Genomic DNA, 24,074 nt, shown 5'->3' with positions numbered 1-24,074 from the left:
AGCCTGGTCAGCATGGTGAAACCCCATCCCTATTAAAAATACAAAAATTAGCTGGGCATGGTGGTGGGCGCCTGTAAGGCCAGCTACTCAGGAGGCTGAGGCAGGAGAATCACTTGAACCAGGGAGGCAGAGGTTGTGGTGAGCAGAGATCGCGCCACTGCACTCCAGCCTGGGTGACAGAGCAAGACTCTGTCTCAAAACAAAACAAAACAAACAAACCATAATTTAATTCACTTGGTCTCTTATATGGGCTTGTTCTCTTTAATTTTCTGAGTAAACACAAGGCTTGGCTTTGTGACCCAAAAAACATGGGCAGCTCTTAGGAAGCTACATCCTCCAGACTCCTGTCACAGTGAATTGTTGTCTTTCAGTGTTTAAAAGCAAGAAAGATAAAGTCAAATCAAACATGTAATGACTGCTCCCATTCGGCGGCCATTGGAGATGTTTATTACGCTGCTTCGGCTGGACACGCAACCATGTGACACTAAGGTGTCATAGAAGGTCTCTGCTTTGAGCACTTTGGCTCATTTTAAATATAATTTTTAAAAATATACACAAGGCTGGCTTTCCAATGTTTAAAATCATTGTAGAAACCAACAGGTTGAACAGAAATATAAAAGTACAGAAAATGGTTTTCCTGCTTTGGTGTTGGTTGTGGTGGCCGAGGAACGTGATTGCTGCTGTTTATACAAGTCCAGACGCTGCCAGGGCCTGTTGGGATCAGCTCAGTCTGCGACTAAAACAGCTGGATCATCGACTCTCTTGACTTGCCAACACCAACCCATTTGACTGAGAGAGCAGAAAAGACTGTTACGATACACACTGGAGGCAGAAAGTTCAGAAAAAGTTTTCTTTAGTGTTGTATCTTTCTGTGTAGTTCAAATGGTAAAAGGGGCAATTTTCTCTCTAAACGGAGGCAGTTGTAATTTTTAAGTTATGAAGGTAGTGCATGTTGGGGGACTGATCCTCCCGCAGCGGAAAACAGGAGTCTCTTCCTTTCTGCCTTGGAAATGGCAACATTAGTTACTTAGTGACTCTCCCTGCAGGCCCTTTCTCTGTAGGTGCAAACACCTCTGGGCTATGAGAGGAAACATATGACACACTCATACGGCTGGGATGTGTCCCATCTGTTGTTCTGGATGTGGAGAGGCAGGGGCTCCTGGCAAGGTCACACCCACACCCTAGCCCGGAGCCACACTGCCCCAGATCTGAGTCCTCCTCCCCTCCTGCCATGCGATATATTCACTTGGTGACCACACTTGGTTTTCTTATTGCTCACCAGGCCCTGCGCTGGGATGTGGGCCCCTTGGGGCATCCAGGGTGCACGGAGGGTGGCTGGGGATGCAGGGCACCCACCTGCGACTCCCACGTGATTCTCCACAAAGCGGATGTAGTTCTGGGCCTGCGGGGGCAGGTCCTCCCACCTCCTGGCGCCTGTGGTGTCTGCTTTCCAGCCAGGCAGCGTTTCATATTCGACTTCGACCTTCTGAAGCATCTCCTGGTTAGCTGGGGGAAGCACACAGGAGATGAGTGGGGCCCACAGACCTCCTATCACCAGGGAAGCAGATATTTGGTGACACGGCCACCCCCATCCAGGGCCTCCTTGCCTAGGGACTCAGCTGCGAGGAAGGCAGCAAGTGGGCACGTGGCCCAGTTTGATTTTCTCAGTGTTGGGTGGTGAGCAGGGGACAGCAGTGGGGCTCAGACACTGAATACACGCCTTCCAGACCAGAGGGACGTGACACATGTGCTACCCACTCTGCTAGAACTTCCACTGTGACATCAGCTGAGGCACTCCAAGCCTTGGCTTGGAAATTCTAAGAGACTCTAGAATCCTGAAGCACTAAGGGATCCTGAAGCATCTGTGTCCTCCCACCCCAAGAGCATCAGCTCCCAGAGGGCAGGGATCCCCGCTCTGTGCGCGACTCTGTGGCTCCTGGTAGAAGACAACCACCCTTACAGATGGAAGATGCTGGAACACGGGTTCTCGCTGCAAGTGTGTTTGAGCCTTGGAGCCAGGCAGTGTTTGCATGTCCTCCTGGGACCCTGGACCACCATGAGGAGAGCTTGCAGTCCTCAGAAGTGCATCCTCTCAAAGGTCAAGGGTCAGGAGGGTCAGGGACACTGCCTGCAAGGACACACATGGCTCCTGTAGCCAAGTGGCCCTCTGTGGTCTATAAAGATGTGCTGAGTGGAGACCAGCCAGGAGCAGCTCACCCAGGGCCACTGAGGAGGAAGTCATTGTGGGGGACAGGGTCAGAAGATGACCCAGGACTGAGGTCGAAGGGGCACATCCAGATGTACACGAACTGAAACCTGTGAAAATGGCATCTCTTTCATGCTTTCCAGAAGAAGGGTTGCACGGGAGCAGGGATCCCGGTTAGGTCTAAAAATCTCACCACAAAGCATATTTTCTCAGATGAAATAGTCATCTTGTACATCTGCATAGAGCTTTAGGTTTTCCAGAGCCAACCGCATCCACTAATTCCTGTGTACCTCCCATGGCCCCCTGCAGGTGGGCCTTTTCCTCAAGGCAGCTGAAGGTACCCCAGGGTCCCAGGCAAGTAGTCTCTCCCCCTGAGCCATTCCCAAAGCACTGGAAGGGGCCTACAGCCACCCCTGCCCAGCCAGGCCTCCTGGGGAATGTTGTGGGGAGAAACCCATGAGAGGCAAAAGCCATGATGGAGGCTGATCACTGGAGACAAGCTGCTTGCCCTGTGTCCTGTGAACGTGGGAACTCACCCCTCTCTGAGAAATCACAGGTCCCATCTATTCCAATGCCATGAAACGGCCCAACAGGCAGAACGGTTGCCCTACTTCACATACCTGGGAAATAGGGAATCCTTTTCCCGTTCAGCTTGTATGAGACGCCGACTTTAATCTCACCCAGTACGTCCAGGATGTCCAGCTTCGTCAGGGCCAGCCTGTGGAAAGCCAAGGGGCCGGGCAAACCCAAGAAGTGGTCAGCAATGCTGGGGTTTCTTCTGTTTGCTTTTCACCTCTTGCTTCTGTTATTTACAGCAGGGGTCCCCAATCCCTGGGCTGCAGACCAGTACTGTTTGGTGGCCTGTTAGGAACTGGGTTGCAGAGCAGATGAGTGGCAGGCAAGCTAGTATTGTGGCCTGAGCTCCACCTGCTGTCATTCAGTTCTCATAGGAGCCCGAACCCTATTGTGAACTGTGCACGCCAGGGATCTAGGCCACATGCTCCTTGTGAGAATCGAATGCCTGATGATCAGAGGTGGGACAGTTTCATTCCGAAACCATCCGCCGCCACACCCCTGCCAACTGCCCTGTCCATGGGAAAATCATCTTCCACCAAACTGGTCCCTGGTGCCAAAAAGGTTAGGGACTGCTGATTTACACTGAGTGGAAAAGAAAGGTTAAGTGATCCCAAAAAAGTGCCATTGACAAACATGCCAGAGGGTGGGGGCTTCTGCTCACGCCCTGCACCTCGTCTCTGCCCTTCCAAGTCCCCTGTACCTCAAGTGCCCCACGGGACCCCTGCTCCCACAGGCTGGATCCACTTTCTCCCCTCCCGTCGCCACACATGGTGGCTGCTGCTCACCTGTGTCTCTGGCTGCACTTTCCCCACAGCACAGCCGTGTTTAGGGTCCCCGCACTGCCCTTTCCCCACAGCACGGCCGTGTTTAGGGTCCCCGCACTGCCCTTTCCCCACAGCACGGCCGTGTTTAGGGTCCCCGCACTGCCCTTTCCCCACAGCACGGCCGTGTTTAGGGTCCCCGCACTGCCCTTTCCCCACAGCACGGCCGTGTTTAGGGTCCCCGCACTGCCCTGTGTCCAGCCCATGAGCATGGCACCCTTGTCCTAGTCACCTTCCTGGCCCCTGACCACCCACCCACCAATGCCAATGATAGAAGCCTCCCTTCCTGGTCCATCTTCCACACCAGGCCCTGTGCCATGGGCTCTGTTTTTCCTCCCTCCGTGGGCAAAGCCTGAAGGAGCACCAGATGCAGCAGGCTATGGATGGGTCTGCTGCGCGCTGCTGGCCCTGCCTGTCTTCCATGCTGGCCCTAGCACGTGATGAGGCTGGCGCCGTGAACCCTGCATTGCGCACAAGGAAAGTGAGGGTCAGGGACCCGAGACGCCACACCCTCAGCTACTCTGCTCAGCTACTCTGCTTCCCGTTGCCGGACTGGCTCTATACCCACCCAGGAGGAGTCTGGTTAATTCTCCAGGAATTTTGGCTGATGCTCTCAACCCTGATGAAAGATGTGCGACTCACAGCCTTGGCCTGTCTGAGTGAGCTGGAAAGGAAACCGTGAGCCCACCCATCGCATAAAGCCTCTTTCTGATCCCTAGGAGACAGCCTGAACAGCTGGGCAGCCTGGGTCAGTCTGTGGAAAGCAGAGGGGCCTGCAGAGTGGATGCCTCGACAGGCCGGCACCCATGCTTCCATCCTCCTAGCAGTGCATCCTTTTGTCCTGAGTACTTCCAGTCTCCACATGAAGCATTTTAACCTTTCACAAGTGCCGGAATGCCCTCATCCTTCACGGCATCAGCCCTGGGGTGGGAGTTTGTGCTCTTAGGGCTGGCTCCAACACACCCTGCACAGGCCTCCATGCCGCTAACCCCTGGGCCGTGCTTTGTGGAAGGGTCGAGATCAGTGGAAACCTTGTCCAAGGAGACTTGGTGGCCCTCAGCCCCTGCGTCAAGGGCTGCTTGCCTCTGCAGGTGTCGGGAGTCAGAGACGGTGCCAGTGGGGATGGCAGCATGGGTTGCTTACGCAGTGAATCCGTTGACCATGTGAGCATATCTCAGAATCATCAGGTCGAGCCAGCCACAGCGCCTCTTCCTGCCTGTGGTCACTCCCCACTCGTGACCGCGGGTCTGCAGCAGGTCTCCAATCTCCTACGCGAGAACAGGGCGGACGTCACGTGAGCTGTGGTGGGAGCCTTGTGCGGCCTGGCCCTGCTGCTCCCCCTCCTCCCTGCACACAGCTCTCAGAATCCCTGAGGGTGGCCCGCCTCCGCCGACAGTCCTTACGTCCAGCTCCCTACATCCCCACGCCCCTGGCAAGCCTGTCCAGCAGCTGAGGCTCACGACGGGCAGGGCCTGGCCCACAATGCCACCTGAGCCGGCGAGCACTCTTCCTGAACACACCAGACCACTAGGCTTTGTGAGCTGGGGAAGGCACGGGCAGCCTTGCTGTCTTCCCCTCCTGCCATGGGCAGCTGGGGGAGGCGGGCCTGGCCCTGCAGCTTGGCTTTGGGGGTCAGGGGTGTGTGTATCTCCTGACATGTATCCCTGCACCCTCTCAAGCCTCTCTGGATGGCGTCCGCCCGTCCCCGTGTTGGCTCTCCCAGCACCTGCCCTTTCTCCTGCTCAGGCACAAGGGCCGTGTCCTTGCGCTACCAAGGGTCACAGATTGAGGCTGAAAGAGGAAGGCTGGGGCCTCCTGAGGATTCTGGGGCCACAGCAGCTTCCAGAAACCTTCCTGAGGCTGGAGAGCTGGGCAGGGTTGTGGGGTCTGGCTTTCAGCCCCAATTCTAGCTTGGTTGTGACAGAGGACCCCCCCAACCTGGGGACAAGACTGAGGGAAGGTGCTTAGTGTCCTCTCTGAGCCAAGGTGAGTCCACCAGCTACCCCGAATGAGGGTGTCCTGAGGAACTGCAAGGCGTCCCCGCTTGCCTGTGGGCCTCACACACTCCGAGGGGAACGAGGTCATGTACGTGTGTGCATGTGCACACCCTGTGTGAGCTCACGTGCTGCGGCCGTGGGAATAGGCCCACCCCAGCGCCTCTTACTAAGCTCCCCACTGGCCTGCACAGCACGAAGGGCCCTGGTGGGAGATGGGGAAATGGTACTGGCAGGGTCCCCACAGCCCCTACCCTGGCACTGCTCACCCCACCCCTGGCACCCCTGCCTGGCCTCCCTGTCCTCCCATGGGGTCCTGAGGGGCTGGGGACTCACGTTAATCTGTTCGGTGGGGAAGGCCCCGATGCCCACGCGTGTGGTATAGGCTTTCACCACGCCATACACGTCACCTATGTTCTGTGGGGGGATGCCCAGGCCCGTGCACACGCCGCCCACGGTGCAGTTGGATGAAGTCACAAAGGGGTAGGTCCCTGCAAGACAGAGCAGGTTAGGGGGCTACCTGTCACCCCCTGTAGATTATTCCACCCGGCCCAAGAGGCCTTCTTGGTAAAGGGCAGTGGGCAGTTCAAACCGTGGGGGGTCCCCTTCGTGGGGGTCGCCAGCCTGGCCTGTCCTGGGGGAGTGGCTGAATGGGTGCTGTGTGCTGGGTCATGTGGCTCACATAAGAGTCTGGGGTGAGGGGAGGGAGAAAGTTGCCCACAGCATGGCCTGAGGTGGCCAGGCCACCTCGGGGGTGAGGGTGAGCTGGTGCGCCCGTGGGGGTGAGGACGGGATATGGCTGTACAGACCATCGGAAGGGCTGGCTCTGACCCACCTTGCCGGGCTCACTGGCCCCACCCCTGACCTTGTCACCCTGTTCTTTCATCTCTAGCCCAGCCCTTTCTCCTCTCCCCTCCCTTGCTGACAACAGGAACACTAAAGACACGAGGATCATTTCCGCGGCCATGCATGGCACCATAGCCTTGGAAGGCCGGTCTGCCCCTCCCTCCGCCATCGGTTCCCACGGCTCTCCCGCTGCTGGGTCTTCCCCGGCAGGCACGAAAGGTTGTTGGCACGCACGCCCTCCCGGACATACCGAAGTCAATGTCGAGGAGGGCGGCGTTGGCACCCTCCACCAGGATCTTCTTGGGGGGGCCGTGGAGTGCCTCATACATAAAGTAAACACCATCTCGGACCATGGGTCTGATCCGCTCAGCAAAGCCCTGCAAGGAAGGGCCAAGCAGCAGAGTGAGCCTGTGGCCTGGGGCAGGGGAGGCCTGTGTCCCAAGAAGCTTGGCCAGCCCATAACAATGCCTAGTATCGGGTGTGCCCCAAGGGTGTTCAACGAGCACCAGGTAGGACAGCCAGCCTCCCTGGAGGGGCACTTCCGCAGCCCCCACACTGTGGCCCCAGCTTCACCTTGAGTCTTTTGAGTTGGCCTTCAATGTCTATTTCCAGGGTGGGGAACATCGACTGGTGCTGGTGGGCCAGGTTCTTGAATCTGCACAAGGGACAGTCATCGTCACCCCCTGTCATGGTCCACGCTGGTCCTCAGGGCCCTCCCCACTAGCCACAGTCCCTTCTGGCAACTTCTCCCCATCCTCCTCCGGGACTGCAGATGGCTCAGGTACCTGGAGGAAAACTCATCAAAATCTGACAGGAGGTCGCAGATGCGGAGGCCCGTCCGGGCAGCTTTGGAAGAGTAGGTTGGTCCGATTCCCTTCTTGGTGGTGCCTATACTGAAAGATGGGGAGTGGGTGACCATGAGAACCCAGGAGCCCTGAGGAGCTCAGGCATCCCACTGAGGCCATGACCCCCGCCGGCTCATGACTCCAGTGCTCATCATTGCTGCCTGTGTCTGGCTGAGCTGTGAGGGTGTGCATGTGTGGGTGTACGCACTCGCATGGATGTACTGGTATGGTGTGTGCCTGTGTGTGGATGTGTGCATGTGTGGGTGTGCACGTGTGGCTGTGTGTACTTTTGTGCATTTGCGTGGGTGTGTGGGCTTGTGTGTGCACATGTGCATACCTGTGGGAGCACGCGTGGGTGTGTGGTGTGTATGTAAGAGCACGAGTGTGTGCCTGTGCCTGTGTGAGAGTGTGACCATCACCTCTCTGAGGCAGAACACTCATCTGCTTCACTCCCATGTCCTTGGCACATCTGAGGTTCTACTGAACTGCTTTAGTGTTCTTCTTGTCTTCCCTGGGGCCGTGTGGAGTCAGGAAAGGTGGTGGGTGTGACAGGCGATGGTAGGGCTTATGCACTCCTGGCGGGAGCTGCGTGGCAGTGGCAGCCAGCAAGGACAGTGTGCAACCCCAGAGAGAGATGGGCTAGCTAGTCCGGGGCTTAGGTGATGCGCTGTGGAATTTTGACGGTGCCATTCTCCAGGGACTTTGAGTGGGCTGAAGTACCCTCCTCGCTGTGCCCAGGACCAGACACGCCCCACAGTCTACCGGCTTGCAGGCCCAGAAGACTCCCTGATGGTGAGAGTGTCCCGGCAGACTTACTTCTTCCCCTCTTGTGCCTGGCGTTGCACTTCCTGAAGTCCGTCGACAGCCTGGTGAAAATCAAACACTGTCGGGCGGGCCAGGTGAGGGCAGCAGGGAACAGGAGAGAAGCAGAGGACAGATGTTTACACATGGAACTCACCTCCTGCTGGCCTGAGTCTCCTGGGAAGGAGGTGGTTGAGATTTCAAAGAGGACAAACTGCAGTGTGACCATGAGTGTCTGGGGCTCAGTTTCCCCATCTGCAAATGGGCTAGTGATGCCTGACCCAGCTCCCAACTTGAAGCTCTTTAAAAAGGGTAATGTACAAGCTAATGCAGCCATGTGGAACAAGAAGGCCTTGGAGACTTCCCTGATTTCAGTGGCCATGTAGGAGCAGGGCCGGCTGGCAATGGTTGGGGCAGGAGGGGCTGTTCCCTGTGCCCCAGTGGGAAACGTACCAAGGTGAGCTCTGTCAGAGATGATGAGCCTCTTCTCCCAGTCCTTCAGGCCTGCAGGGACACGGCACACAGGTGGGTCAGTGTTCACAGGTGTGCTGCAGCTCACACGTGAGGGGCCAAAGCTGGGCTAGCTCACCCAGCTCCCATCCAGGTAAGGCACGCGGGGAGGAGGCTGACAGGGCCACCTCTGTTGTGCAGCAAGCAGCAGACCCGCCCCTCGTTGCCTCCTCCCCAGCTGAGGCTCCCGGACCCTCACTCCACCCCGCTGCCAGGATGCCCACTCTCATGCCTGCAGGCTTCACCCACTCCGGGCTGGGGAGCCAGAGCTGGTGTGAGTGCCTGGCTTTCCTCCCTACCTGCAGCCACTCTGAAGGTGACCTGCCCCCTCGGCCTCAGTCTGGGTACCCCCTGGTGCCCATGTCCCCAGAATCACATTCTTGCTCTTTTTATACCCGTCCCGCCCTTGAGCCTGAGGCTGCAGCTCAGCGTCCTCCCAGACCCACTCAGGCTGCCGTCTGTCCCTGCCCACACTAGGTCTGACTTGCCCACAACCCCAGCTGGTGGGTCTGGCCTCTGTGTGCCTGGCCAGATGCTCCGCAGAGCCCCGAGGAGCCACGTCCTTCCCTGCAGGCATAGTTAGCCCAGCAGTCCCCACTTCCCACTGGGTGTCTGGTCCAGGTCCCTGGCTCCTTCCCGGACTTCCCAGGTGCTACCTGGACCCGTGATGCCGAGGCCGCCAGCATCTGAGGCCTCTGGGTTGCCCAGCTCGCTCGCTTTCTGCGCAGGTAGAGCCAGCGGGTGATGAGCTGGGCCAGCTGTGTTGGGAACCCACCCCCGCCAGTCCCCTCTGCAGGAGAAACCCTCAGGAAGGCTCCAGCCAACACAACCGCTCAGGGCACCACATCCGGGACAGGGCAAGTCTGCAGGAGCTTGGACCTACCTTTCTTTTCATTCTTCTCTGCTTCCTCAAACAAGCCTGGCAAGTGGATGACCACCCCGTTGCCTGCATGAGAGACAGAGGCATGACAGACAGAGTTGTGTCCCAGACATTGGAAAACATACCTTAAGAACAGTATGAAATGGGTGGACGTGGTGGCTCATGCCTGTAATCCTAGCACTTTCGGAGGCCGAGGCAGGAGGATTACTTGAGGTCAGGAGTTCGAAACCAGCCTGGCCCACATGGTGAAACACCATCTCTACTAAAAATACAAAAAATTATCTGGGCATGGTGGCGTGTGCCTGTAATCCCAGCTACTCGGGGGGCTGAGGCAGGAGAATCGCTTGAACCTGGGAGGCGGAGGTTGCAGTGAGCTGAGATCCTGCCACTGCACTCTGGGTGACAGAGCAAGACTCTGTCTCGAAAAACAAACAAGCAAACAAACAACAACAAAAAACAACCCAGCATGAAATGGGCACACCTATGTTCATAGCAGCATTATTCACAGTAGCCAAGAGCTGTCCATTGACAGATGAATGGATAAGCAGAACATGGTGTACACATAGGATGGAAGAGTATTCAGTCTTAAAAAAGGAAGGAAATTCTGACACGGGCTGCAATGTGGAGGGGCCTCGAAGACATTATGCTGAGTGAAATAAGGCAGTTACAAACAGACACAAACAGGATGATTCTGCTTATATGAGGTCCCTGGAAGAGTCAAATTCATAGAGTTAGAAAGAATGGGAGGCGCCAGGGGCTGGGAGAGGGAGACTGGGGAGTTGTTTGATGTTTCAGCATTTCAGTGTGTGAAGGTAAGAAAGTTCTGGAGGTGGATGGTGGTAATGGCTGCAAAACACATTCCTTGGTATTTAAGGAGCTGAAAATTGATGTCCCTGCAGAAACCTGCGCATAGATGTTTAGCAGCTCTATTCATAATCGCCGAAACTCAGCAGCAGTCAAGAGGCCCGTCAGTAAACAAAAGGAGAAATCAACTGTGGTCCATCCAGGCAGTGGAGTATTATTCAACAGTGAAAACAAATGAGCTATCAAGGCATGAAAAGACATAGAGGAAAGTTAAATGCATGTTACTGAGTGAAAGAAGCCAATCTTAAAAGGCGACATACTGTACAATTCCAACTCTGAGATTCTGGAAAAGGCAAAACTGCGGAGACAGCATAAGATGAGTGGCTGCCGAGGGTTGAGGAGGGAGAGATGAATAAAATGGGTGGAGCTCAGGGGTTTTAGGACAGTAAAAAATTCTGTATGATACTATAGTGGCAGATACACAGCATACAGTTGTCCAGACTGGTAGCATGTACAGCACTAAGTGTGAACCCTGAGGTGACTATGGACTCTGGGTGATCATGACCTGTCAGTGTAGATTCATCGATTGTCACAAATGCACCGCTCTGGTGGGGCATAGTGGCTCATGCCTATAATCCCAACATTTTGTGATGCTGAGGCAGGAGGATTGCCTGAGGCCAGGAGTTGGGAGACCAGCCTGGGTAACATAGCAAGACTTCATTTCTAAAAAAAAAAAAGCATATATATGTATATCAGCTGGGTGTGGTGGCATAAGCCTGTAGTCCTGGCTACTTGGGAGACTGAGGCAGGAGGATCCCCTGGGCCCAGTAGGTTGAGGCTGCAGTGAGCTAGGACTGTGCCATTGCATTCCAGCCTGAGTGACACAGCAAGACCCTGTCTCAAAATAAACAAAAAACAAAAAAACACAAATACACTCCTGAGCTCTAAACCCCTTGCTTGAAGATGAAGCCTTCAGAAACCCCTGCTGCCTCCCCAAGGAACCCCTTTCCCTTTGCCAGTTCCCGCTGAGGCTGGCCATGGCACAGGCTCAGCTGAGAGAGACGGGACTTCAGTCCAGACGAGAGCGACCCGGAGACGACGCAAGCCATGGTGAGCACAAAAGGTCACCCAAATGCCACGGCATCCTGAAATAAACACGCGGCAGAGGCCCAGAGTGTTGCAAGCTCAGGGTGTCTGTGTGAGCCCTGGCACGTCCTGCCGCTTGCTAAGCGGTGCCTCTTTGGCCTTGTTTCCTGCCGTGTGGGGCCCAGGGCTGGGCAGGACAAGGCTGGCGGCTGGAGAAGGCTTCCTGCAGCACAACCCGCAGCGGCCAGCCAGTGCTACTGCCCAGTCTGCCAGGGCCAGGGGCTCCCGCGACATGGCGGGCAGGCCACCTCACTGCTTAGGGCATCCCTGCTGTGAACTAGGGACCGCCCCCACACTGTCCTAGCCCCACTGCTGGGAGGGCCAGGGACTGGGTCTGCACCCAAGGGGACAGTCTTGGGTGAGTCACTCCAGCTCAGCCCCTGACCACACATGGCCCCTGCGGCAGCCACCTCTGCGCTATCTTCCTCCCTCTGCTCACATTGAATGGGCCCAGGCCCACGCCATCTGCTGGGCACACACCTGAGGCGCCTGAGCCCCCACTTCCTGACGGGCTGGGAAGGGGTCAGATACATCACAAGGATGGCCTTGCTGAAGTCTGGAAAGAGCTGGAAGGGAAAGTACAAGAAGGGGCCTGGCTGGCTTGGCCACTGGGATCAGGAAAAGCTTCTCTGAGCAAGGGGGTCTTGGGCTAAGAGCTGAGGCCAGGGTGCACAGAGCAGGCTTCTGACTGAGAGAGGGAGGGAAAGAGAGCCACGGAACCCTGGGGGCAGAAGTGGCTCCACTCTCGGAGCACTGAGGGGTCACCGGTGGCTGCAGCGAAGTCCACGGGGAGGGGCTGTGTCCAGACCCAGGATGGGGCAGGTGATGTGGAAGGAGGTCCGTCTGCAGCACGGACTGGGAAGGGGCTGGAACCAGGCTTGCCAGGTGGCCACAGCAGCCCAGGCAAGAGGACGGCCCAGCAAGGCCAGGGAGGGCACGGCCTTGTCCACACAGCCTGATCGCCACACAGCAAGAAGCCAGGCCTGTTGCAAGCACATGCTCACTCACAGGTATGCACATGCAGTCACGGGCACATGGGCGTGTGGTCTCCATGCACACACAGGGAGTATGGGCGTGTGGTCTCCATGCACACACACGGAGTGTGGGCGTGTGGTCTCCATGCACACACAGGGAGTGTGTGCATGTGAGGGATCAGGGATCAGGGATCAGGCACTCCCGCTCCTGCGCGGTGGATGTGACTGCCCTTCCTCCCATCACCCCGTGTCCTCTCAGCTGCGTTCCCAGCCCAGGCCCGGGCTATGCAGGTTTCTGTGCACCAGTGCCTGGTGGGGCGGGTGGAGGCTGGGGTCCAGCCTACTGCTAGAGCCGTCATCACCAGGCTCTGGTGCCCCGTTCCCCCGTGCATGGGGCTCCTGGGCTGGCTGACATCCCCTTTCCTGCTCACACACAGGTGGGGGCAGGGCACTCACCAATGAAGGACACGGCCTTGGTGTTGATGATGCCGCTGGGCAGCAGGTGGAAGTCGTACTCCTTCCCATCCACCACCACCGTGTGGCCGGCGTTGTTGCCCCCCTGGAACAGAAACCCAGCTGAGCTGAAGGCACTTGGGTACTGAGGACCCCCCGGACATGGACTGACCCACATGGGGCTTTGTCTGTCCCTGCAGGGCACTGCTGTTGGATTTTGGGGTGTCTGGTTTGGTGGCCAGCTCTGCTACGTCTGTGCGGGACTGAGATGTGGGCATCCTGCACCTTGGAAGGAGGGCAGCAGTTTGGTCAGGGGCCTGGGTCGGGGAGGGTCTGGCCCAGGCTGGTGCCAACACCTCCAGGTGGCTTGGTGCAGGTTTCTCCAGCTGCAGGCCCCGCTCTGGAGCTTGCTCCTCTCATGCAGGAATGAGGAGGCCTAACCCTTCCACAAAGCATGAATTCAGCACCCCCACGGCCCAACCTGCCCTCACCCACTTTAGCAGAGACCCCTCCCTTTGGGCAGGCACCTCCCATCTAAGAATGAGAAAGAAAAAGCCATTCTGAGCCAGCCCTGTTCTGGGGAACACCCAGCCACAGGCTCCCCTCTCTGGGGGGACTCCTGCTGATGGTGGAGAGAGGGCCTGGAACTAGGATGTGCAGGCTCCAATTCCCCTCCTACCATGAGATAGCCACATGATACAAGCAAACTGTGCCACCGCCCTGGACGCCACTGCCTTAACTTCCCCAAGGGCCTCCTGTGCCAGCGGAAGCTGGAGAATAAGGTAGGGACCCTCTCCAGGTGGGGCAACAACCAAAGCCCTCCTGCCTTTTGCTTGACTCTGCTCAGCAGGGCACAGGTCCAGTGGGTGTCCCCTGCTGCCCCCAGCCTCTGCTCCTGCAGGGCAGGTGGGCTGGTGGTGTGACGGATACAGGGACACTCCAGTCCCAAGGCACGGCTCATAGGGCTCCCCTACGTGCAGGCAGGAGGCCCCACTTCACAGCTGAGGAAGAGGCAGCATCTCTGATGGTCCATGATGGCCCATTGCCCCTGAAGCCAGGCCCCCACCAATGGCAAGGGGTGTCCCTCCAGCACCTTTTGGTCTTTATGCCACCGTAAGAGACCCCTGTAGGCCAGGTGTGGCAGAGCCTGGAGGGAGCCCCAGAAGGTCTCTGCCCCAGGAAAGAAGGCCAGGTCTCCAGCCCCACTTCTGGCCAGCCACTGGATGGCATGGGGGACCCTCCCTGTTGCCCTCTCTCCTTGAGCTCCACCTGGAGGATAAGCAGGGTCCCGGTGGGGTTGCGGGGGACATACATGGATACCCTGCCCCACAGACTGGTCTGGCCTCTCCTTCACTACTGCCCTTTTGGGGCCCACTCTGTCCCCAGGACCCCAGAGCCCAGATCCAGCCCCACCTTCCTGCCTCACCTCCCGGCAGAAAAGCCCTCAACTTGTCTACCCATGGGGGATCCTCCCAGCCACACCCCCCTGCTCTCTGCCCAGCAGAGGGGTCTCAGCTCCCCTCCCACCCTCACAAGCCTGGCAGTGGGGTGTCCCACATAGCCTTTCCCCGCCTGCCCAGGCAGGACCCTCAGTGATGGCGGCCCCCTCCCTCTGCACTAGCTCCTCACGATGCATCTGGACAAGAGTTATACGGAAAGAGCCCTGGCGGCTGGTGGCAGGGCAACCCTGGGGACAGAGAGGGGGCAGATCCGGAGATGCCAGGCAGGGGGCTCACCCTCCTGGGACCTAACTTCACACATTGGCAGATTAGGCAGCAATCAGATCCCTGAAGCCCCTTCCCAGGGCAGGAGTCCCCACCTCCATGCCCCGACTTCTGCCTGGCCCTGCCTGGCTGGGCCCAGTCCTTATAGGAAACCAGTTCAGGACAGTGGCTATGGGCAGGGCGGTGCTGGGTGAACTGCGTGGGGATCCTGGGAGGTGGAGAGATGCAGGAAGCCTGGTGGCATGAGGGAGGGTGGTCTGAGGGCGCCTGGAGGCCCTGGGGGAGCTAATGCTGCCAGGCGCCAAGGCAGGGTGGAGGTGGAGAGGCAGGCTGGAGGTGGAGGGTCAGGACACTTCTGCAGTCTGGGCAGATGGGCAGGGCTCTCAGCCTGTGCTGCTCAGCAGACGGAGTCAGCCCTGGGCACACAGGTTCAGTCCATTGGGACGGGGCAGGCCCTGGCGTGACTCGAACAGACTCTGGGTTTGGGGGTCACTGCACCCTCCTGGAGACCCCCACCCTTACTCTGTCTTTGCCTCAGCACATATGTGGTAATTCCTCTCCGCTGGGGTCACGGAGTATGTTCATGCCCACGATTGCATCTGCTGCCTTTTGGGGGCAGTCAGGGGTGAGGTCTCTGAGGACAGATAGGGAAACTGAGAGAAGGGAAGGCTATCCCTCGTACACAGCCCTGCCTGGGGTGGGCAGGTGTCGAGGGATGACCTGGCAATCAGGCCAAGTGCTGCCTGCCATGGCAGAGTGCCCAGGGCCCATGTCAACAGGCCCAGGAACGCCCCGCTGGGCACACCCTGGCTCTGTTGGGGGCAAACACAGGCTCCTAGGAACAGGCGCGGCTTGTCGTAGGCCAGTGGGTGTCCAATGACCCCAGGGCCAGTGCCAGGCCACCCCCGGGAGCAGGAGCCAGCCCAGGACACTGAGCCTGGGGCCTGCTGATATGCAGGGGCTCCCAGTTCTGGGGAGCCCAGGATGATGGCCCCGGAGAGACCCCAGTCTGTCCTCCCCATCACCAGTTGAGGTCTCAGGATGTCAGGCTGCACAGGCACGTGGTGAGAGGTTGGGGACAAGAAGTCCTCCTGCCTTTCCTCCAGCTTCAGCCTGGGATTCCCACAGCAAAGGCATCCAAGGAGGACTGGACAAAGGGGGACAAAGGGAAACTGGTACAGTCAGGCTGGGGCTCTGCACAAAGGCAGAGCCTTCAGGTCCAGGCCAGGGTCTGCCTTGCCATGGGAGCCACCAGCCAAGGCTGACCATGAGGCTGGCCGATGAGGAGGGACCAAACATCAGGGCCAGCCTCGCCTCCTGGAGAAGCACCAGGACTTTCCTTTGGGGCTGCCTCAGGCTGCAGGTGGACGCCAGGCCCCTCAGCATGGTGTGCAGGGCAGTCCGGAGGCTGCTGCCCTCTCACAGGGCTTCCTCCTCTTGCACAGACGCACTGGCGCCTCCAGCCCCACTGGTCTCCCTCTTCTCCTTTCCTGGCCCCTGCTGGCCCAGTAGGTGGGTCCATGGATCCTGCTGCAGGGGGCCCCTCAGGGTCTGCTTGTTCCAGGCAGCCCAGCCCTGAGCCCTGAATCCTGTCACCATCCCCCCAGTGCCGAGCCCCCAGGGCAGCCGCACTCACTCTGTCCTTCCTGCCTCATGGGGATGAGTGATGGGCAGAAGACCTAGGGTGAGTGTGTGCCACGGGACAGCCCTGCTCAGGCACAGCTCCCACCACAGCCCCTCAGGCCAAGCTCCAGGGTCCCCACGTCCAGCTGGCAGGCTTCTCTGCTAGGCACCCCTCAGCTGCCCTGCTCCTCTGAAAGCAGAGCTGAGGCACCTGAGCTCAGGGAAGGCCATAGGCACATCCACCCTTCAGCCACCACTCAGGGTCCTCTAGGGGCTGCAGAGTCCTGCATTTACCTAAGATGCCCGCTGCTGCCCCTACAGGTGGAGAGGAAGCCCAGCCCTGCTGCTCCTAGGAAAGGAGCCCCCTGCATGGCCAACGGGCTGAGCCACATGCTGTGAGCTGCCATGGACGGTCACCCATGTTGCACACTGCACAACTCTAGGGAGTGCTATCACAGAGCCATGGCATGAATGATGGCCCCTAGAGGTGTAGCAGCTGCAGGGGCACATCATGCCATCTTTCTACTGTTTGCCAGGTCAGAGACAGCAGATTAAGGTAAGCCCCCAACTCTCAGAAGCACAGTGATGCAAGGGTGCGAGAGAGAAGATACGAAGACGGACAGTGCAGAACACCTGCCTTGAGTGACCTGTACCCAAAGGCTCAGACGAGGCTGGGGGCCCAGAGTTAGGGGCAACCAGGGAGCCTGGTGGCCCCCCGGCACTCTCTACCTGCCTCTAGGTTTCTCTTGGGGTCTTCCCCTCTGTGGTGGAGCCTTGGGTCAGGACACAGCTCTGAGCCCCCACGGACACTGAAGCCCCCTCTACCACTCTCTGCCTAGTCTGGCTTGTCACTCACAGTCCCTAGGACACATCCCTGCCAGCTGCCTCCCTGGTGGCAGGGAGTTTAGGAAAAGAGGCTCTCTCTATCCTGGACAAGGGAAGAGGGGACAAGGCCCACTCAGGAACCAAACACAGCTCTGATCCCTGCTTTGTCCCTGTGGGTCCAGCCAACTCACCCCTCTGGGGGCCAGGGAAGGTACGGCCCTGTGGCCAGCCCTGTCTCCACTGCCCCACTCAGGCCCCTCCCCTCCAGGAGGCTGTGCGCACCCTCACACCCGCAGCGCCTCTCGGGGCCACTCCTCAGTCCTCCCACCATTGCTGGTTCCTCCAGGCATTTTATATATGTACCTATATTTATAAGTAAATATCTCTCTACATCTCTCTCCATATCATCTATCTATCTATAGTCTCCAGGGCTGCCAAAACAAAATACACAGCTTGGACAGCTTAAACAATGGGATTTTTTTTTTTTGAGACAGGGTCTCACTCTGTCGCCCAGGTTGGAGTGCAATGGTGTGATCCCGGCTCCCTGCAACCTCTGCCCCCTGGGTTCAAGCGATTCTACCCCCTTGCCCTCCCCAGTAGGAGGGACTAAGGCGCCCACCACCATGCTCAGTTAATTTTTGTATTTTTAGTAGAGACCGAGTATCACTTGGCCAGGCTGGTCTTGAACTCCTGACCTCAAGTGATCCACCCGCCTCGGCCTCCCAAAGTCATGGAGTTACAGATGTGAGCCACCGCACCCACCCGCTCCCCTCCAGGTGTTAAGGATCCGGCTCCTGCAGTCCTCCTGGGCAGGCAGGTGCGGCCTCCTGCATTCGACCCGTGGCTCCTCCAAGCCCTCTCCTCTCCCAGCGTCACCCTGGTTGGGCCTCCACAGGCACTGGGAAGGTGAGGGGTGGGCTGAGCTGGCATGGAGTGGCCGCTCAGTAGCTGGAGACTCCTTGGATGCAGCCAGCGGAGGGCTGTGCTGTGACCTGGGGCCGGGATGAGGGTCAGGGCCAGTTCCGGGGGCCTCTGGCCACCTCCTTGCCTCTGGGTTGCCACCCCGCAGCTCCTCCCCGCCACGCCGACGCCACGCCCCTCCCCCCCACGCCCACGCCACGCTCCTCCCCACCAGGCCGACGCCATGCTCCTCCCCGCCACGCCGACGCCACGCCCCTCCCCCCACGCCCACGCCACGCTCCTCCCCACCACGCCGACGCCACGCTCCCCCCCCCAGGCCGACGCCACGCCCCTCCCCCCCAGGCCGACGCCACGCCCCTCCCCCCACGCCCACGCCACGCTCCTCCCCACCAGGCCGACGCCACGCTCCTCCCCACCACGCCGACGCCACGCTCCTCCCCCCCAGGCCGACGCCACGCTCCTCCCCACCACGCCGACGCCACGCTCCTCCCCCCTACGCCCACGCCATGCTGCTGACACCTGCAAGGCCTCCCCACACACAGGCTTTGTCCTTGCTCCTCACCTCCACACTGCCCAGATGGCACATGTCCTGCCCCTGCACTGAGCTTGTCACCCGTGCGTGTCTCAGCCTTGCACTGCAGCCATCGTCCTGCTCCTGTCCACCCCGTCCCTAAACCTTGGGATGCCACCTGCCATCTGCCTGGCTTGGGGGCTGTCCGTTGACCTTTGACCTGCCAGGGCCCTCTCCACTCCCGGCCCACTTGGCCACTGCCCTTCTCTGCCCTGCAATCCACAGGCCCCTTACTGCCAGGGATGACTCCTCTGGCCACAGCGTCTGCTTGGTTCAGGGTTCCCAAGGAGGCCCCTTTCTCTCCTGCGATGCAGCCCCCATCGTCAGCCCTACCTGCAGCAACACCTGGGACGAGGCTCGCTACCTCCCATGCTCCAGAGCCCTCTCTTCCCCACAGCGTTAGCGGACTGCATCTCTGACGGCGCCGTGCCCCAACGCCACTGCACTCTGCCTCCTTCCCCCTCGGCCCTAGCTGTGCCCGGCCCACGCTATACCACCTCCTGGTTCAGCTCTCGTGCAGGCTTGGGGAGGGGGGGACAGTGGAGTGGCTGTTTGCACCTCTCCCCCTGGAATGGGAGCGACCAGCTCTCCTGCCTCTGTGTCCATCCCCAGCCCTGGCCCAGGGCCTGGCTGTCAGCGAGCTCACGCCAAGCAGTGAAGGCAGCAGAGTGGCAAGCGCAGGGGGAGGCCGGCGGTGCTTTTCAGAGGCCATGAGGCTCCTGGGCCCAACCTCTTGGCACTGGCACCCAATGGCAGTTTGTACGACGACTGTGCCTGGCACAGAGCAAGGGGCCCTGGTGCCCAGTGTGCACGCACCTGTGACTACCAGTCTGGAGTGGTGGGTTCACCCACTTACACTGCTTCACTCCCTTCTGGGCTCTGCTTGCAGGCTCCCACCATTCATTCATTCCTTCAACCCAAAGGAATTGTTCTCTGCCCCTTTTGGTAGTGGGGTGAGGCCTGGGACAGAACCGAGGTCACTGGTACAGGTGTGCAGGTCTCAGCTGCCTGGGACTGGTGTTCCTGCAATGAGGCAGGGCTGTGTGTAACTGCAGGGACCTTCTGTCCTGGAGCCACGGCCCAGTAACCAGCACCATCAACAGTGCAGAGGTGGGGTAGGGGAATATCTCTTTCTGGAAGCAACCCCAGGCATTCCCTGGCCAAGGCAGCTGCCGCTCTGACTCCCAGAAGGTCTCTGGTGCGCCCTGGAGCCTGAGGCAAAGCGTTACCTGATGGCCCCTTGGAGAGGGTACCCAGAGCCCCGACAGCCACAGCACAGGGGCCCTCAATGCACAGGATGCCAGCTCCCACCTGGCACTACCACACCACAGAGGACACTGTGGAAACACCCTGTGATCTCACACCCCTGCATACATGGCCATAGCTTTCCACCCCTGTCTGCCGGCTGGACACTGGCTCTAGCTAGACCTGGAGGGCACGGGAGGCTGGGAGTGCGCTATGGAGACCCAGGGCAGGCCCCTTCAGCCCGTGTACTGGGCATGGCCAGACATAAACAGCCCAGTGCCCTGAGGTCAGCATTGCAGCAGAAGGATGGGGATTCTAAACTCTGACCAGGGCGCACTGGAGCCCTGTGGTCCTCGGCAGGGAGCCCAGTTATCCAGAGGAAGTATCTTGGAGATGGAAGGAGGAACTAGGGGGTGAAGGCCAGGCACTGCCAGCCTGGGAACAGGGGGCAGGGGAGACCCCGGTGCGCCTGCCTTCAGCTGCCCATTTGAGGAGTAGGAGCTGGACATGCAGGCGGGGCACGCAGGGGAAGGAAACACCATGGACACGAGGGAGGAAGCACAGGCGGAGGTGCCTGGGGACCCCTCGGAAGTAGGATGGGGTGTCCGTGCCCAGAGAGAAGAGAGGGAACACAGGACCCCAGCACAGACAGGCAGACAATGTGATGTGGCCGCAGAGCAGGGAGGGCAGACCTGGCTCAGAGGAGACTCAGCCTGGAGGGGAGAGAGGCTTGGGAGCAGCCAGGGGAACAGGCAAGGAGGAAGATGGCACAGTGGGGCCAGGGGGCATAGTGCAGCCGAACAGACCCAGAGCCGCCCTGGAGTGGAGGAAAGACAGCCGAGGTGTGAAGGTGGGGGTGTGGGCAGAAGGTGGGGGACGCAAAATGTAGGCTCAGCCTGGAGAAGGGAGGCTGCCCAGGAAACAGGTCCTAAAGGTGGACCCAAGGCGGGAGACTGTGGGAGGTGACGACACTCTCAGGGGCCCCCAGGTGCACTCTGACCACAGGCCCCAAACCGCCGGGATGGGAAAAGAATGAGGCGAGCCGTGCGGGGCTTTGGGCAGCCCCAGATCACCTCTGGGCAGAGTGGAAAGTCCGTGTCCAGGGTGAGCAAAGCAGCGACTCTTGCCAAGTGCCAGGGGCCACCAGGGGGCTTGGGAGCTGGGCTCGAAGTGATGGCTCTGCTGGTGCAGGCGTCAGCAGAAGGCAGAGCCAGAGCCTGGGTGTCCAGAGGCTTGGGCAGCCAGGGAGGGAGCATAGTCAACACCCAGGGTGGCCCCAGGCCCAGGTGACCCTTCGGGGACTGGGGAGCAGAACAGGCTTGTTACCAGGGCTGGCAGCTTCAGCACTCCTGGCAGCCAGCCTGCCTCCCAGGTGCAGCCCAGCCCGCTCTGCCCACTGCATGCACTTTGACCACCTGAACCACTCGGCCCTCGCTCTGTCCTCTGCTCAGCCCCTCGAGTGAGAGGGTGAGGTTTGGCCTCTGTGCACCTGGAGACCTCCATGTCGGGTACCTTCATCTGGCTTCAGGCATCCACACTCCAAGTAAGAAAGACGCAGTCTTCCCTGGGGAGATCCAGCCAGACCCTCACTCTGCCAGCCTCTGACAACATGGGGTGGTCAGACATGGTGTGCACAAGAACAGGGGAGGTGCTGGGAGCCCGGTGGTGGGGGAGAACCCCCACCGCTAGGAGGAGAGATGGGCACTGTGAGGTAGGGGTCACTGAGCACTTGCAGAGAGCCTGGGGCTGGGGCCCCAAAGAAGACCAGTCCCTGACCTTCCCTTGCAGAGCGGCGCCCTGCTGAGATCCAGCTCGGTCCCCGCACTCGCGTGTGGGGACAAAGGGCCGGGCCCTGGGCTATCATGGTGGGCACGTGGCACCCGTGAGGGCTCCAAATGTGGCAGTGACTCATTCCTCCATGCCTGAGCCTCCGTTCCCCTGTGAAGGAGCTCTTCAGGATGATCCTGCCTCACTGGCTTGTGAGGAGGCTGCAGGGGGACAGGTGTGGGCTCCCTCGGGCTGTGGGGTGGCCTGGAGGGGGTGGCCTGGTGGCCCGAGTGTGGGATGGGCTCCAGCCTGCTGCATCCTCCGCGCTCCCGTCTGCAGCTGCGAGTGAGCGGGGCTGTGGGGGGACTGGAAAGGGAGCACAGCAAGGAGTGCCCAGATCTAGAACCATCTCCACAACTGGGAGCGGAGCCGGATGAACGCTGTGTACAGCAGCTGTAGGGGCCCCAGCCCGCCCTGCAGAAGTGCACAGCGCCCACCAGAGCTGGCAGCTCATAGGGAGGGGCATGGGCCTCACTGGAGCAGAGAGGTCTAAGGAGGGTCGGGGGCCGTGGCTGCCCCACGCTGAGGGCACTCTGGAGGGTGAAGAGCGGTAGAGCGCTGGACACGCCCCCTGGTGGCTGGGGACAAGGTGGCGGGGCAGAGGCAGTGTGGAGGGAGCATGGGCTGAGGACCACCTCTAGGACCTGGGGGATCTCTGGAGCGAGGGATGAGCTTGCCTGCTGCTTAGGACGGAGAGCGAGGGGGGAGGTCCCCCACCGTTCCAGGAAGAACTTTCCAGGAAGCCACAGTCCCTTCCGGCAGGAGGGGCTCAGACAGCCCTGAGCCACACAGGGTGCTGGGCTGACTCCCTTCTCTGACAGGGATCATCGCGGGCCAGCCCTTCTCTCTGGAGCTCAGGAAGGAGGCCACCGAATCCTGAGAAGGGGCGGTGCAGGGGCCCTTGTTCCATTATTGGCAGCAGCCCCAGGCAGACTCCAAACCCCAGATGCGTGCATCCCAAAGTTGACCCCTTTGTGCCTGGAGCTGTAAGTCAGCCCATGGGCAGCAGAATTGGCTGCCCTGGCATGGGGCATGCAGCCCCAGGGTGGCGGCCTGAGAGAGTGCCCAGTGTCCAGCTCAGTCAGAACAGATGGGGGCGCTGAGAGCCGCTGCCGGCTGGCAGAGGCCCCGCCCTGGGCCCTGGGGGACAAAGCAGGTCTGGCCTCCTCGGTGGCACTGCCAGCCCCAGGGTCACCCTGGCCAGAAGTCTGTGGCCCTTCCTTTCCCATGTCTGGCTAGGATGGGCCCAAGCCCCCTCCCTCAGGCCCGGCCCCAATTGCCCCCCAGGACGGCTGGCCCCCTTCCACCTCTGCCTCTCCTTGGCTGGCTCACCGGGGTCACCCCCACCCAGTGGGCAGCTTTTACCCCTCCACCACCTGCTGACCCTGCGGGGAGCCAGCTAAGCCCTGTCCCAGACCCAGACAGGCCCCAGGTGATCACTGTAAATGAGGAAGGGGGGTGTCTTGGGGGTCCTCAAACCATCCTGGGGCTGGGTCCTCTGGTTCCCCCATGGAGGGTCCAGCGTCGCACCCATGGCATGCGCCACCCCCTGAGGATCGGGTGTCCCCAACTCAGCGACTTGTATTTATAGCTGTGCCCTGGCCCGCTGCCAGGGTGGTGGAGGAGCGGTGGGTGGAAGGAGGGCGGTGTGTGTGGGTCGGGGGTTGTGTGAGTGGTGCGTGTGTGTGCGTGGGTGGGGTGGCCCTGGGAAAGGTGCTCCCGGAAGGAAGGCATCCAAGCGGGTGAGTGACCGGCCAGGGCATAGGAGGACAGGGGCCGTCTGGGTCGGGGAAGGGGGGCTCGCTGGGCGGTGGGGGAGGGACCCGGCGCCCCAGCCCGCACCTGGCAGCGGCTGATGATGTCGGCGTCCGTGGCCAGCAGGTCCACCACCTTGCCTTTGCCCTCGTCCCCCCACTGCGCGCCCAGCACCACCGTCACGCGGGAGCCGGTCGCCGCCGCCTCCTGTTGCAGCCTCCCCCGCTTGACGCCGCCTGCGCCGGGGGGCCGGTCGTTGGAGGCTCGGGTCCCCGACATGCTGGCTCGGCTCTTCCGCTGCGCTAGCCCGGCCAGGAGCCCGCCGCCGGCGGCGTCCGCGCCATTAAATGGAGCCGGGCCGGGGCAGGGGGCGGGACAGGGGGGCGGGCCGGGGGCGGGCCAGGGCTGGCGGAGTGACGCCCCGGTGACCTCCGGCCGCCAAATCCCCGCCCCCTCGCCGCTGCCCGGGAAGCCCAGTTGAGTCTCGAGCACTTTAGGGGTGAGGGGCCGCACGGACCGACGGCCAGGCAGGCAGATGGCCTGGGGCGCCCCACGAATTTGCCAACGGAGACAGTTTCTCGCTAGCCCGTCAGGAACCAGGGCTTGTGCGCCGCGACCTCACCCGCCCAGGCCCTTGCCGGGCCCAGGACTTCGGGATTCCAGCAACTGCAGGGGTGGTCGTTCCCTCCAGGAAAGGAGTGCGGTTTGCAAAAGGGGGGCTGCGTCC

General features: G+C 60.2%; 1 protein-coding gene across 3 annotated transcripts; it reads right to left on the bottom strand.

Annotated features, from left to right (window-relative positions):
- Positions 1–412: 412 nt before the first annotated feature.
- Positions 413–23,724, bottom strand: ADSS1 (adenylosuccinate synthase 1). 3 transcript variants are annotated; one of them, XM_054447956.2, is made up of 13 exons: positions 23,435–23,724; positions 12,860–12,962; positions 9,483–9,545; positions 8,543–8,593; positions 8,105–8,171; positions 7,229–7,336; positions 7,017–7,098; positions 6,694–6,820; positions 5,934–6,088; positions 4,747–4,871; positions 2,827–2,924; positions 1,357–1,506; positions 413–789 (listed from the first exon to the last, which is right to left on the bottom strand). In XM_054447956.2, the coding sequence occupies exons 1-13, from the start codon at positions 23,624–23,626 to the stop codon at positions 737–739; spliced, it is 1,374 nt and encodes a 457-aa protein (XP_054303931.1). In that variant the 5' UTR covers positions 23,627–23,724; the 3' UTR covers positions 413–736. The 3 variants fall into 3 exon arrangements, with proteins under 3 accessions (XP_054303931.1, XP_054303929.1, XP_063508161.1); XM_054447954.2 differs by having other exon boundaries at positions 413–822; positions 23,435–23,718; XM_063652091.1 differs by having other exon boundaries at positions 413–1,506; positions 23,435–23,718.
- Between the last annotated feature and the right edge of the window lie 350 nt (positions 23,725–24,074).

This window comes from Pongo pygmaeus, chromosome 15 (genome assembly GCF_028885625.2).
Source record: "Pongo pygmaeus isolate AG05252 chromosome 15, NHGRI_mPonPyg2-v2.0_pri, whole genome shotgun sequence".
NCBI classification, from domain to species: Eukaryota; Metazoa; Chordata; class Mammalia; order Primates; family Hominidae; genus Pongo; species Pongo pygmaeus.
The sequence above is the reverse complement of the archived record's forward strand: the minus strand, read 5'-3'. Positions and strand labels throughout refer to the sequence as shown.